The following is a 14,239-nucleotide window of genomic DNA, read 5'->3' on the forward strand; positions in this document are numbered from 1 at the left end:
TATACCGTTTGTTAAAGTTTTTTCTTTGCAAAAGAAAAAACAAAAAAACAATCCACTGGACTTTGTTTGCAGACGTTTTGCTTCCCATCCAGGATTTTTTTTTTTATTCAAAAAGACGTTAGATATGCAGGTGGGCAAATATTTATATAGATTTTTTTTTTAAGTCTAGTTTTTTGCCCCCCTTTTATGTTTAGTTGAAAACAAATTAAGTTTTAAATCTATTTCCAAATCCTTCATATGAATTTTGAACATCTAAATATTAAATTAATGATTAAATCTTTATATCTAAATCATACGTCTAATCTGATGGACGTGGCAGTTAATGGCCCCTTTAAGAATTTAAGGCCACGCCCCCAGTGCATAAAGCCAATCAAAGAAGGTCTGACTCCGCCCACCTCCCAGATCACCTATGCATGGGGGATGTTGTCACAAGATGATGCTTTAATTAGATGCTGAGTTTATTTACTTGATTAATATCAGTTATTCTGGAATAAACCCACAGAGGCCTGAACCATGAGGCAGGATTACTGGTTAGTAAAACAAACTTCAGGCTTAATCCTGACTTTCTGGTACACCAAGCTGGATTACTTCTTGGTGAGGCTAGTCGTCATGGTTACGTACACTACTCAGTGAAATACTTTGAAAATAAAAAAAATTCAAGCCAATAGTGTTACTGGAATCCAGGACAAGACCTTATTACTTTTGTAAGATAAAAAAAATCTGGATATTTTGATGACAAAAAAATGTCAATGTAATAAGAAACGCCTACTGGCCCGAATATATTAAGAAAAATAAAAGTGTTTCTATAAGAAACTTCGCGAAAAACACATTTTTTTGGTACAACATAACCTTAGAGGCATTAATGCTGACACTGGCACATTGTTTAGTTTATAAACCTAAATATAATTGTTAACTAAGCTAATAAACTTTTGAACTTTTCAATGAGCTTTTTACCTTTTTCTTGACATGTTAACTTTTCCTACATAATTTCCAGTAGGTAGTATATCATTCATGGGTTCATCTAATTGGTCAAATGCCAAAATCAGATGTACAGCCATGTAGCAGTATCTTTGGGGGGGGGAGGGGCTTCTTTGTAAGGGGTATGATAGTAATCAAAGATGCTCACTTGCCCTATAAAAGGTTAAAGGACTGATCTGATTCCTAGAAGATGCTCCTCGCAGCAGCCAATCAGCTTCTAGGGAAACAATGACATCACCTTTCATTGAAGACCTGATTTAATTCAAAGGGAAAAATGACTTAAAACATTACAATAAAAGAAGTTGAAATCCCAAAAACATTTAAAACAAAATATCTTTTTGTCAAACTGAATAGTTTGACTTTTTCTTCTTTTTGACACAGCAACCTTTTACTATGTTGTTTGTTTTCTGCTGTATAATGTCCTCATACACTGCTGGCATTAGCTTGTTTCTTTTAGAATTGATGCATGAAGCTAAATTAAAGAAAACAAAATAAAAATCAGAGCACTAATTGAGAGATCACTATGATGATATGAGTGATTCAGGTTTTCATGGGCTGATAAAGGTTAGATCCTGGAACCGTGTGTTGGCTGTGTGACAGGAGTTGGGGCCCTCACTGTATCAAAGACTCCTATTTATTGTCATGCAAAGTTACGCAACCGGCAGCTTGGTGTAAACCATCAGGGATGCTGAACAGCTCAGGAAGTCTCCAGCTGTCCATCAAGTATCCAGCGCCGTCATCACCTTCTGGTCACCTGCTTGTTCACCATATAAAAAAAGAATTACAGTGGTGATGGAATGATTCTAGAGGATATTTGGTGCTGGTCTTTAAGGTCTCTGAATAGGGTGTGTAACATTGGTTGGGCTGAAAATGGCATATTTGCTGTTCTATGAGCCCTAATGCAGCCTGGCTAAAAGCAATAGAATGAAACGACAGGTTTTCTTCTTTTTATGCTAAGCTCATGAATATTTAGATGAGCTGTGCGCTGATTGGTTGGTTTACAACGAGCGAAGCTGCTGAGCAAAGACGCATCATAGCAACAAGCACTCACTGAAACATCAAATCGTTGATATGGTAGGGTGACCCAGACATGTCCTACTTTTCATACCTAAAAAATGTCGGTGGTGGTGGTGGTGGTGGGGGGGGGGTTCAAAATTGTCCGGGATTTTGGTCGACTACAGCGCAGCACGTAAACAGGTTGCCAGCGGGGGGCGGAGCGACCGAACCCGACCCGTTGAATGTAGCCTGGACAACGGTAAGGCAGACAGGGGAGGGCATACCGGCCCGTTTTGTGGTGGAGGTTTAGAATTGTGAGATTTGCAGAGAAAGGAGGTGTGGATGGGGTTTGAACTTCTCTGTACGTCCATTTCACAGACTGAACTATCGTTATTCATCTATGACAATGGAAACTCTGTTTTGCTATGACTCCTTTAAAGCCATCGCAGGTGAGTCAATACCTGGATTTTTACCTGGAAATTTCACCTCATAGTATTATGAAAATCAGGCAGCTATATATGCAAGTGGGTAAATATTTATAGAGATTCATATTTTTTCTTGTTTGCTGTAGCACTATACATTGAAGGGAAAATGTTACACTGAAGCTGAGGAGAGATTAATGGTGAACTGCCAGGTAAAAAAAAACCCCAACATTGATCATGCAGAGGAAAGACTCTGTATCAGGCTGAAACACAAATGCCATGAAGTTTCATTTAAGAAGAATGTTGAGGTATTTCAATTCAATTCAGTTTATTTCTATAGCGCCAATTCACAACACCTCTCATCTCCAGGCACTTTACAGTTCAACCAGATCATCCAGTGAAATTGATTGAAGTTTTCTATTTAAGGAAAACCAGTTGATTGCATCGACTTATTGACTTGAAGGCAATCCCTCACACTAAGCATGCTTGTAGCGACAGTGGAGAGGAAAGACTCCCTTTTAACAGGAAGAAACGTCCAGCAGAACCAGGCTCGGTGTGAGCGGCCATCTGCCGAGGCCGACTGGGGTTCAAAGAGACAGAAGCAGAGACACAAAAAGCAGCTGTAAAATGCGGACCCATCTAGGAAACACAGCCAGGCAGACGAGCCCCGAGCCAACTCCCATGCCAGAGGACGAAGAGAGCACATCCAGCTAGTCACAGTCACAGAAACAGGACTACACTGAAAAACAGGCCGAGCTCAAACATCTATAAACAAAGGTGTTGATGGCAGCAGCAGAGCTGATATTTCTCTCCAGGATGGAGTCACAGCCAAACAGGAACAGACCAGATGAAGCTACTATGAGAAAAAGTAGAGAGAGAATGTTAGAGGTTGAACAAACAGATTCTGCAGAGTGGGAGAATAGAGATAGAATGAAGCAGAATGATGAAATGGGGGTCCCTATGTCCTCCAGCAGTCTAAGCCTATAGCAGCATAGCTATAGAGATAGCTCAGGATAACCTGAGCCACTCTAACTATAAGCTTTATCAAAAAGGAAAGTTTTAAGCCTAGCCTTAAAAGTAGACAGGGTGTCTGCCTCACGGACTAAAACTGGTAGTTGGTTCCACAGGAGAGGAGCCTGATAACTAAAAGATCTGCCTCCCATTCTACTTTTAGAAATTCTAGGAACCACTAGTAAACCTGCAGATTGAGAGTGAAGTGCTCTGTTAGGAACATAAGGAACAATCAGATCTCTGATATAAGATGGAGCTTGGCCATTTAAGGCTTTATATGTGAGAAGGAGGATTTTAAATTCTATTCTGGATTTAACAGGAAGCCAATGAAAGGAACCTAGGATAGGAGATGTAATTATTTCCTAGATTTAGGGCTGCATGGTGTATGGGCCTCAGCTTCTCCTCAGGGTTTAACTCAGGTGACCAAACAGATCCAATGATCATGGAAGCAGGTACAACGAAAAAGTATTTGCTAATTTAAAAAACAATTATCAAGATCAAACACATTTTAATCAGCATAACCTGAGTAAATGTTACTTTTTATTCAATTAATTATTAAACAAAAATAGGTTCAAAAATTATTTTAAAGAAACCTTTCTGAAAAGGGAGAGGTTATACCGTAAAGGCCTTTCTAAGGTTTTAGGTTAATTGGTAACCAAAATGAAAACTAGTTAATTGTTTCTCCTCTTCCTTCACCTTTCATCAGGTTGATTGTAAGAACTCTATTGTCTAAATCAGGGGTCTTCACCAGTTTCCAGGCCAAGGACCCCCAAACTGATGGCCAGATGGAGCGGGGACCCCCTAATTACACATATTATATGAAATTGTGTTATATCAAACTGGTCCTATAGTCACTCTATGGAGTCATGTAATGTAATATCACCCTATTAAAGTATTTCTGATTCCTCATTGATGGGACAGGTGTTGTGAATGAAACGGTGCCCAGCTTGAAAGAGCTCCTGTGTGTCGCTGAATATGAGAATTGATGACTGAAAGACATCTTGTGCCTCCATTTATCTGTTTACTACAGTCTGTTGAATTCATGTTAATGTGGATTTAAAGACAATTCAATTAGGGGAAAAAATTGCAGAGGGGATATATATATATAAAAAAGTAATCAACCAAAACTTTCGTGAACCCCATGCAGTACCTCCGTGGACCCCCTAGGGGTCACGGACCCCCTGTTGAAGACCTTCGCTCTAAAGTATTATTCTTTCAATGTACAAATAATCCAGAAATCTAAAATCAACAAGAGTGGGAATATGCAAACGGAACTTGTTGTGTATCGATTCTTTTGGATCATCCATACTTTTGTGAACCCTACCCACTATACACACATTTGTTTTTCATTAGAACTAAAATACAAAGTAAAAACATCTTAGTTCTCTTAAGCCCAACATACATTATAATAATTACATAATAAAAGAAGGAAAACAATCTATGATCTTTATTTCGCATTTTCTTAATTCATTTTCCAGTTTTACACTTCATATTCTTCTTCCCAAAGATGCGGTCCACATGTTTTTAATGCTTTAAATGGAGCCAATTGTATTTGGTTGCTCCTTTTCTGCTGCAGCGAAACTCAGTAATAAAGAGCCAGCAGACCGTTGGTACAGCCAAGAACATCCTTTTATTCAATCAGGTAAAGGCATTGCTCTTTTCAAACTGCTTTTTATCATTATTATGGAAAAGAAACTGTAATTAACACATGCATTTCACCACGGGCTCTGGGAGGGGAGCTGCGAGAACGAGACGCTGCTCCGTAGAAAGGATGGTGGGGACTTCTGGGTCAGAGGTCAAAGGAAAACCAGGCAGAAAGTGAACATAGAGGCAGATTATGCTCAAACTCACTGCTCTCTGTGAGTCTCTGAAATGGCTTCTCATTGGTAGTTGGGTTAATTGTTTAATTAGCTTGATTGCAAAGAGTAATAAAAACAATATTATCATTTTTGAATCTCTCTCAAGCGCATGAGAGGTGTAAGTGCTAAATCTGGGCCCGCCATGACACGACTAAAGACTCTGGAGAGGATATACTAAAATAAATACACCACCATCAACCCTCCTAATGCTTTACCTTTCCTAATGCTCGAACTTTTGTGTTTCAAATAGAGAGCTGTATTGGCTGTTTGTTTTATGCCTGCATTTCTTAGTTAATTGAGGCTGCTTGAAGCTCTTCACCTGTCCAACTTAGACTGTTAATTAAAGGAGTAATCGCCTGGAAAATCTGACTTTTTCCTGTTAAAACAAGTATTTTGGTGTTGGGCTTAAATTGAAATCTACCAGAAAATCCAGAGTGTTAAAGTGGCTTTTTTGGGGGGGTTAAAACTTATTAAATCCCACAAAGTGCAGTTTTGGTCCTCTTCCTGTATTGACATCAATCCTGGGAGGATGCTAGCATCAGCTAGCCTTGCTAGCACCACTTTCGTCTCTATTCCACCAAAAGGGACAAATCCACCAATCAGAGACTCATTTCAGGCAACAGTTAAACGTTGTTACCCGTTTTGTAGGAGAGCAGGTAAAAGGGCTAACTGATGATGATGCTAATGCTATTTCCACACAAATATATACAAGTAGTACCCTTAGGAGTAACAAAAGGGGTTAGAATTTGCTTTATTTAATGTTTTTTTTCCTCTAAAAATTATTAAACAAGAATTTCTGGATATTTTTTAGGGGGGTTCTATGTATAAAAGACCAGGTTAGGACTCCTTTAACTTCAACAGACAACGTTGTATTTTCAAGTTCAGAATTCGAAATGAGATTCCTTAATAGTTTGTCTGTTTCCAAAAAATTCTGCTGTCTTTTTAAGTGAATATCCCCTCCAAAAATGACAACGAAGCCAGAAATATTTAGTGTGCGGTGAGCCTTTTACTACGTGGCTTCATGGTGCTAAGGCTAACTTTTTCTTTTATATAAATAATCACATTCACTGTTGCTAGCAAGGTGATGAATTAAAGTGAAGATAAAAAAAAACATTAAACCCCAAATTATAATAATTTCTCTTTAAATTATGAACAGAAACATTTACACTAGGAGTCCCGCTGGTTATCTTTAACCAGTGTTCCTAGCTCTCCATCCTGTTTGATTTCCCGCCAGAATGTCTCCAAAAACCCGCCTCTTTTAACCCCTCCCCCATCGGAGTCCTCGGCCCCGCCCAGAGCCTCGTGGTGTAACTTGTTCACTTACATCAGCCGTTGAATGGAGAAGCTGGAGAAGATGGGTATGGTAATACAATGTGAAGCGTACAGACAAGGATAACATGTGAGCTAATTGCATTCTGCTCAGACAAAAAAAAAAAAACAAACAAAAAAACAAAACGAAAAAATATTTGCGTATTCTTTTTTTTTTGTTCATTTTTCCATTATTTTTTTTTTAACCCCGCTGAAGGTAGAATAGGGAGGAAAGCAAGGGGAGGAGAGAGAGGAGGATACGCAGCTACAGACTACTCCAGTGTCCAAGATAAACAGACGACAAGATACAGAGGAAGAGAAGCAAGACGGAGGAGAGCTTTTTTTTTTTGTACATTTTTTTCCCCAGGTTTTCTAAAGTATTGAACAATAAAAAGAGCAACTAAATCACACCAATTTCCTTTAGTACTATGTATACAGCTTGAAAAAGCTCCAAGAAGAAGAAGAAGATATAGAAATAGGAGGGAGGGGACTTATTTTCTTTTTGAGACGGGCACTCAGGAATACAAGATGGAATCTGTGAACAAAAGGCACTTTTTAGGGACAACCTTTAAAGATGCTCTGAGTCTATAACACTACGTCACCAAACAAATATTTATCATCATTTACAGCTGGTGGGTGTTTCAGGGGAGGGGGGGACGGGTTGGTGTGGTCTAAAACTCCGCTGATCAAAGATGGAGTCACGAATGAAAACATCCTGTCAGACGTCATCATTTACAGCATGTTTGTCTTTCGTCGACGTCGTTCAGGAACAGGAATCCAGACTTGTGCATCTCCCGGAATCTGGGAAGACCTTGTCTTTGTCCCGGGTTAGGATCATTGGGGGAGGGGGGGGGGGGGGGATAGAGTCCGCAGGAAACAGTTTTTACAAGTTCTTGTTTTTTTTTACAAGAGGATCTGTGTGTTTTTTCTTTTTATCTTCTCTTTCTGTCTGCTGTGTTATGAAGGATTGGGAGAAGAAAAATGCCTTTTGTTACAACAACCTTTTCGTACAATGACCCCCCCCCCTTCCCTCTCCCCGGTAAATACAAAGAAATAGAGTAATGCATGTTTTCCTAAAAATTAGTTGTTTTTTTTTAAACGATAACACTTAATTTGTCTATTATTATTTATGTATAATAGAGACTGAATGTACTTTATTCTTTTACAAAAGCACCAGTTTTCATAATGATATATATTTTATGAGCTGCGAAACTGTTCCTTTAACTCTCGCGTTTTTCGAAAACAAGTCAATAAAAGTGAATTTCTCGTTCTTGAAAAAGTGTTGAAAGGAAACAAAAAAAAAATCAAAAGCAATGTCCCCCCCCAAAATTTTTTTTTCCTTTTTTTTTTTTGAACTCACTGCCCGTGTATTTAGAGTCCCGGAGCACGTGGACTTAAAAAATAAACGAACTAACAGAAAAAAAAGAGGGTTTCCCTCCATTTTCTTTTTTTTTTTTGCATGACACCCTCAAACAATCTCTAACAAACACAATTCCTCTACCAAGGCATTGCACATGGCTCAATCGACATACATCATTTAAAGAACAATACTTCCCATCGAAACGTTAAAGAAAACAAATCTGTCTGAATTTTTTTAATCCTTATCTCTACTTTACTGAAACCGATTATTCTACGTCTACGAATGGGTCTGCGGTGGATCTGATTTCCTTTCGAACGGTTATGGGCTTAGAAACTGGTACTGGAGCTCCAATTAGCATTTTCCAGATGCGTCCTATGACTGCGATGTATGCCATGCTTCAAAAAATAACTAGACTGCCACAGAGCTTATCTTGCAAACTAAAAAAAAGAAGTATATATCTATAAATATATAGAAAAGTGTATTATATATATAAAGATGCTTGAGATTATCTAGTGAGCTGTAATTGTTTTTTTCTCTCCATCCCCCTCCAGACAGTTTTTTTTAACCATTTACTATAGCTTATATGTGAGAAAAAACAACCTGAATTCATGTTTTGACAAATTGCATAATGGGATTACAGAGGCACTTCCTTTGATTCGAAAAGAAATCAGCCTAACGCCTTGTTCAGCCGGTCCTCTCCTCATGGCCGCCGGTTGCTGGGCCAACTACGACAGCTTTCCCCGCAGCGAAAGAGCGCGGCCAGGCAGTCCAGTTATTTTGTGAGGTTTGGATGGGTGTTTGGACTCGTGACGGTGGAAGAAAGCGTGCGGGTTGTTCTGTATAAAACATGACTGAAAGCATAAAGGCCTCCATGGATTGTCTAGATTTTAAACTTCCCTTTTGAAATCTGGTGCGCGTTCCGCGGCGCGGGGATGCGGTTAATACTGAACGGTTGATGCAACACCTAATTAAAAACGGGTCGCCTGGTCTAACTAACTTAATCTGCTGTTTTGTTTCATGATTGGCTGACATGATTGTTTCAGTGCAGTTATTTGATCTATAAGGGCTCTTCCATTTACAATGGCTCAGGTTTAGTGCTGGTGTGTTGGGGGTGTAACCGAAACAACTCTTAAAGGTATAGTGCAGGATGTTCTTTTTCTGGGTGGATCATCTAAATAAGTGGTCCTCCTAACTGTCAATAACTCTGATGATATGTTTATGTAAGGCCGTCCTACGTGCTTGCCCCCATTTTCACTTTAAGTCGTAGAGAAACGGCCGTTCCAACCGTTATATTTCCGAATTCTCCCGAGTGGTGCACGACTTTACGCGAGTGAATAAAGTGAACGTGATTGGTCGTCTATCAAGAGGGCGGGATTGTTGTGGCGGAAGGTTCACAAGCAAATTTGGTTGTGGCCGGTGTCGGAAGCATCTTGCTAACCAGTTAGCAACTTAGTGCTAGTAGGTTCCCAATGGGAAATTCCATTGGGACCAAGTAGCACTAAATTGGTGACTTAGAAACGACACTGTCAAGGAACGCTATGGACAGAGGAAACATGCAAGAGGAGGAGAGTTTAGTGTCGGAGGTCGTGGATGAGTCTCCTCCGTCATCCATTTTTTATTTAGAGGAGGAAAGCGGGGACGAAGATGTTGTGGAAGAGGACGCCAGGGCGGCAGAAGCTTGGTTTGGTGTAGAAGGCTTACAGCCGTACATGTTTGAGCCCTTGCCTCGCAACGCTGCCAGTTCTCTTAGCTGGGATGGAACTCAATGGGAAAGTAAATGATTCTTATTTCTTATTTCAATCGTTGCGTATATTAGCTGTGACATATGAATCAAGATGCTATGATCAAAAAAATTAATTAAGATAGCAAAAAAACACAGATTTTAAGACAGGATTTTCTAACTTTTGGGATATCGTCTGATAAATTTAAATATGACTTCCCTACGACTTTAAGTAGGTGAGTCTGACATAGTGGAAAAATTGCATATGTTCTTTTGGAAAGTACGCTTGTATGAGCGATGCAAACAGCAACTTTTAAACAGAGCGTGCACGAGGAGAAACAGGCTTGTGCACGCTCTCACACGCGTTAAATAGGTGTTCCCTCTCAGGAGCGGGTACAGGGTTGTGCATGTGCATTTTTTTTTTAAAGTGGGTCTTTTCAAAAAATGTTATGAAAATCCTCCACTATACCTTTAACTGGCACAAGTGTTTGACTCTTGATCTCTTATGGCATCCCCCCTAAAATAAAATAAAAACCCCAACCAGAAATGTGACGTGTTTATTTTGCTCCGCAGTGTGGCCTTCAGCTCTTTGAGCAGCAGCCTGTCTGGGAGTGTAAACAACAGGATAAACTTACAGGAGGAACGGATGGAGTAGGTGCCTTTTAAAAAAATCTAGTTGGTTCAGCTTGTCTGTCCCCAGAAATAAATATAAAAAATCCTCTGATTGTCAAAACCAAACTTGTTTTTTTTTTCCTAGAGTAAAGGGCCTTCTGGTAGTAAAACAATTAAACCATGTCAATAAAATTAACATTTGGGTTAATATGCTTCTTTGATTGCTGGATGAGAAAAGTGATAACCTCAACAGGAAGCTACAGCTGGCAGCTTTAGATTTAATCAGTTTTAAACTGTTCACAGATGATCCTTTAAGCTTTAAAGTTGTATGATAGAATTAAATCAAATCTGATTAAAAGGGAAACTAATCCTGGCGTCTTTAATTAGTATAAATTTGGTCTCGCTGTCCAAGAGGCTAAGAACTAGTCCAAGAGGTTCTAGGAACTACCTTTAGCTATATCAGTCTCAGATATACCTCAGTTATTTACCCAAAAATTAAGCCAAGAACTTGTTAAAAATCTTCAGATTTACACTGGGTGGTTATTTACACCATTTAGCTGTGAAGTAGAGTTAGGAGGAAGTCCGTCACTATGGATCAGCCTGTGTTTAAAAGTGACTATTTGATGCAAAACAGAGCATAAAAATCAAAGCAAAATACAGCTTGTCTTTACTAAAATAAGGTTGTTACTTTTAACAATTATCTGTTTTGTGTTTTTTCATTCAGGAGCATTATTAGGGATGCACGTCCTTTTCTTTATAAAACACCTTAAAGGCGGAAAAAAAGAGATTAGAGTTCTATTAGAACAGCGGAAATATACTTTAATTTTGACCACTTTTGATTAATGAAATAAATAAGTAATGTTTACAATTATAAAAGCATTACCAGAGCCTAAGTTTTACATCTATCTTGAATGTTTTTGCTTTTTATAATTTAATATATAATTTCATATCAGAAATGTTCCGTTTTCAGTGTGCATTTCAGTCAGGAAGATAATTGGGGACGCACTGCCTCCAACTGAAGGTTGAATATTAAAGAGGCAAATTTTAGATTCTTTACCTATTTTGATAAGTAAAATAAAGCTTTTTTATTGAATGTGTTCAGATAAATCAGCATCAAACTAATGGCCAAAGGTTTTCTTCATGAAGTCTCCAACTGTGTGCTTTTGTATTTTAAAATACTGACTTATATTTTCTATCTCTACCCATACATATAAAAAAACTCAATTGATTTCCTTCTGTAAGATTATTTTTCTCTCCCATAACTCCTGTTAAATTGGTTAAACATTTAAAACATGAATAAAATAAACTTTTTTCTCCTAGTGGATGGTTAATAAAATGTGAAATGATTTTATAGGAGCAAGTTGATTGATAATGTTCTTGGACTAGCTGTTAGCTTCAGTCTTTGGGGCTAGCTAATTTGAATTTAAGCTACATAAAGATGGCAAGAAATTTATTACTTCCAAATAAGACGTCGACTTTAATTAGAACTTTTTTACAGTGTTAAAATGTTAAGTTTTGCTTTAAGCTTCGCAATTATACGCAGTTAGCTTTTGTACTACCAGACACAGGTGCAGATAATAGCAGTTTATAGCTACTTTTAATATGTACGTCAGCCATGTTGGATTTAAAAATGGAGGTGGGACCTGCAGCTCTAAAATATGAAGCATACGTGGAGTGAATTAAAGTGCAATAACACCTGTAGAAACTTGGTGTTTGTTTCAAACTACCTCAGATTTTAGTCCTAATTAATTAGTAAAGTTCTTACTAGCAGGTCAAACGTATTTAATGCTCTGTTCCCTTTATCTCAAGCAACTGATTGTCATCATTTCCAGATTTTCTATAAAATAAATAAGAATTAAAACCTCTTGTTTGTCTATGCCCCAACTTTAAACTCATCCTCCAATGTCATCACTGCCGGCTGCAAAAAGACCAAAATAAAACAGTGTGGTCAGAAAATTTAGATTTATCTTGTCTCATATATTTAGTTATGCTATTTATCTAGTGAAAAATGTTTTTACTCAGTTTGCTTCACCTGCAAGGCTGAGAAAATGTCTGAGTGAGGGGTGGTTTTAGTAAAAAACATACTTATTCCCACGAAAAGCCAAATTGTTCCCCAAGGTTTGTTAAAGTGTGTTTAATTTGTTTTGACTCAGTTTTTTCATCAATTAGACAAACTGTCTAGGCAGAACAGGGCTGATTACTGCGCCGTAAGGGCTGTATGATGAACTGTTCTCTCTCTGCAAAGATAAGAAAATAAAGTGCCGACTGAGTGAAATCCATCGATCTCCGTTAATTTAACTAGGTTCAATAGTTGAATACTTTTTTCCCACTTCAACAGATAAACTCACCTACAGTTAAAGTGACAGTGGAGAAGTTTTGTTCCTGATCCTTCTGGAAAGACTTAACGAATCTGAAAAACCGTTAACCGAGTGGCACCTCTACCAAAAAAACATTTAAAAAAGAATCTAACCAGCTGCTCACTGTAGCTTCCCGAGGCGTTAATACCAATCTCTGCATCTAAAACAGCAGGTGGACATTTTTCCCAAATTCTTACTGTTTCTCAAGGGTTCCGTGTTTTTTACCTCAACATATCATTTCTTCTTCTTTAACTTTAAGGTGCTGCCATTCAAATACAAAAACAATTAGAAAACAGTACAAACCCCCCCAAAAAAGAGTTGATTCCAATAAGCAAACAGGCGAGGGGGGAATATTAGTCAGCGTTCATCTACGTTTATAAAAAGGTCGAATAGGGGAACTCATAGCTGCTTTCAACAGCGGTGAAATTTCTCACTATCTTGGACACTGATGGCGTCATGCGAGGAGGGATTTTACTGAGCTTATTGGGTAAAAAAAAAATGGAAAGCTTTTACATATATATATATATATATAGAAATATAATGTTGAAAAGTGGGAAAATAAAATCCTGCAGTCATGGCACACAGACTGAGAACTTAGTGAGAGTGAGGGGAGGCCGCTGATTGGCTGGGCTGAACCGTGACGGGTCGAGGACACGTGAAGGCTTCTGGTGGGCTGTGGTTTGTCTCCTTTTCGTAGAACGTAACGGTATAGGCGGCGTGGTTTTTCCTCCCATGCCTCGTAGGTAAATAGTGCACATCGTTAGGGTTAGTGTTGACTGATTCAGCTTGTAGTGCAACTTTCAATCTGGAGATGGTTTGGCATGGTCGCCTGCTTATGGGTCGCAGGGTGAAAGGAACCGACTGGGTTTCGATACGGCGATGATGACATCAAAGGGGGGGTGGGGGGTTCTCGCTTGAATCTGTAATTGCTGGACAGTTGATTATTTTAAGCCATTTGCTCACAAAGCAGGGAGAAGCTGACCGCTGCCGCGGCCTTTAGCTGCTCCCGCATCGCCGCTGGACGGCGGTAGCGTGAGGAGGCCTGCGTACCGCTGTCCTCCTTCACCTCCATCTTCCTCCTAGCATCCTATGAGTCCATCCCTTTCCCCTCGTCATCCAATCAGGTCCTCCCTCTGACTGCGTGAATATGTGCAGGGTTCCTCTAGAAGCGTCATTTTCCTGCGTAGCTCGGGTTATATTTCGTATCGGATGAGACGTACTGTCAGGGCGGGTTGGTGAGAGGTCGGTTAGACAATTACTGTCTTCCTGCAGGTTGTTGATCTGTTCTTGTTTTTCTTCTTGTGTTAATTAGTAAAGAAAGATTTCTATTTGCTGGTTTGTGCACATATCTTGTCAGAGGAACCAAGACTGAAAGAAATAAAAACAAAGAGGAGAAGGAGAGGAGGTTATTTTCGTCTTAAAATTCAAATGAAACACTTCTTAAAAAACAGCTTATTGACTAAATTAATTTAAAATGATACAAAAACATAATTATGTTTTGCCATCAAACATATTTTAAGCAGTTTTGCAGATATTAATTTGTTGAAAGAACACCTATCATTATATTCCAGTTCACAATAAAGTGCTGCTTTGTGTTGGTTTATCTCAGTGATTCA

General features: G+C 38.8%; 1 protein-coding gene across 16 annotated transcripts in view; it reads right to left on the reverse strand.

The window, feature by feature from the left end:
- Positions 1–12,838: 12,838 nt before the first annotated feature.
- The window catches only part of LOC107098150 (nuclear factor 1 X-type-like), a 298,579-nt gene continuing 297,178 nt past the window's right edge, over positions 12,839–14,239 (reverse strand). For all 16 annotated transcript variants that reach the window (XM_015395640.1, XM_015395634.1, XM_015395636.1 and 13 more), the window contains one exon: positions 12,839–13,991. In XM_015395640.1, the coding sequence (XP_015251126.1) occupies positions 13,977–13,991 (15 nt within the window). In that variant the 3' untranslated portion in view covers positions 12,839–13,976. The remainder of the gene's footprint in view (positions 13,992–14,239) is intronic.

The sequence above is a fragment of the Cyprinodon variegatus genome, unplaced genomic scaffold (assembly GCF_000732505.1).
Source record: "Cyprinodon variegatus isolate N-32 unplaced genomic scaffold, C_variegatus-1.0 Scaffold751, whole genome shotgun sequence".
NCBI lineage: Eukaryota > Metazoa > Chordata > Actinopteri > Cyprinodontiformes > Cyprinodontidae > Cyprinodon > Cyprinodon variegatus.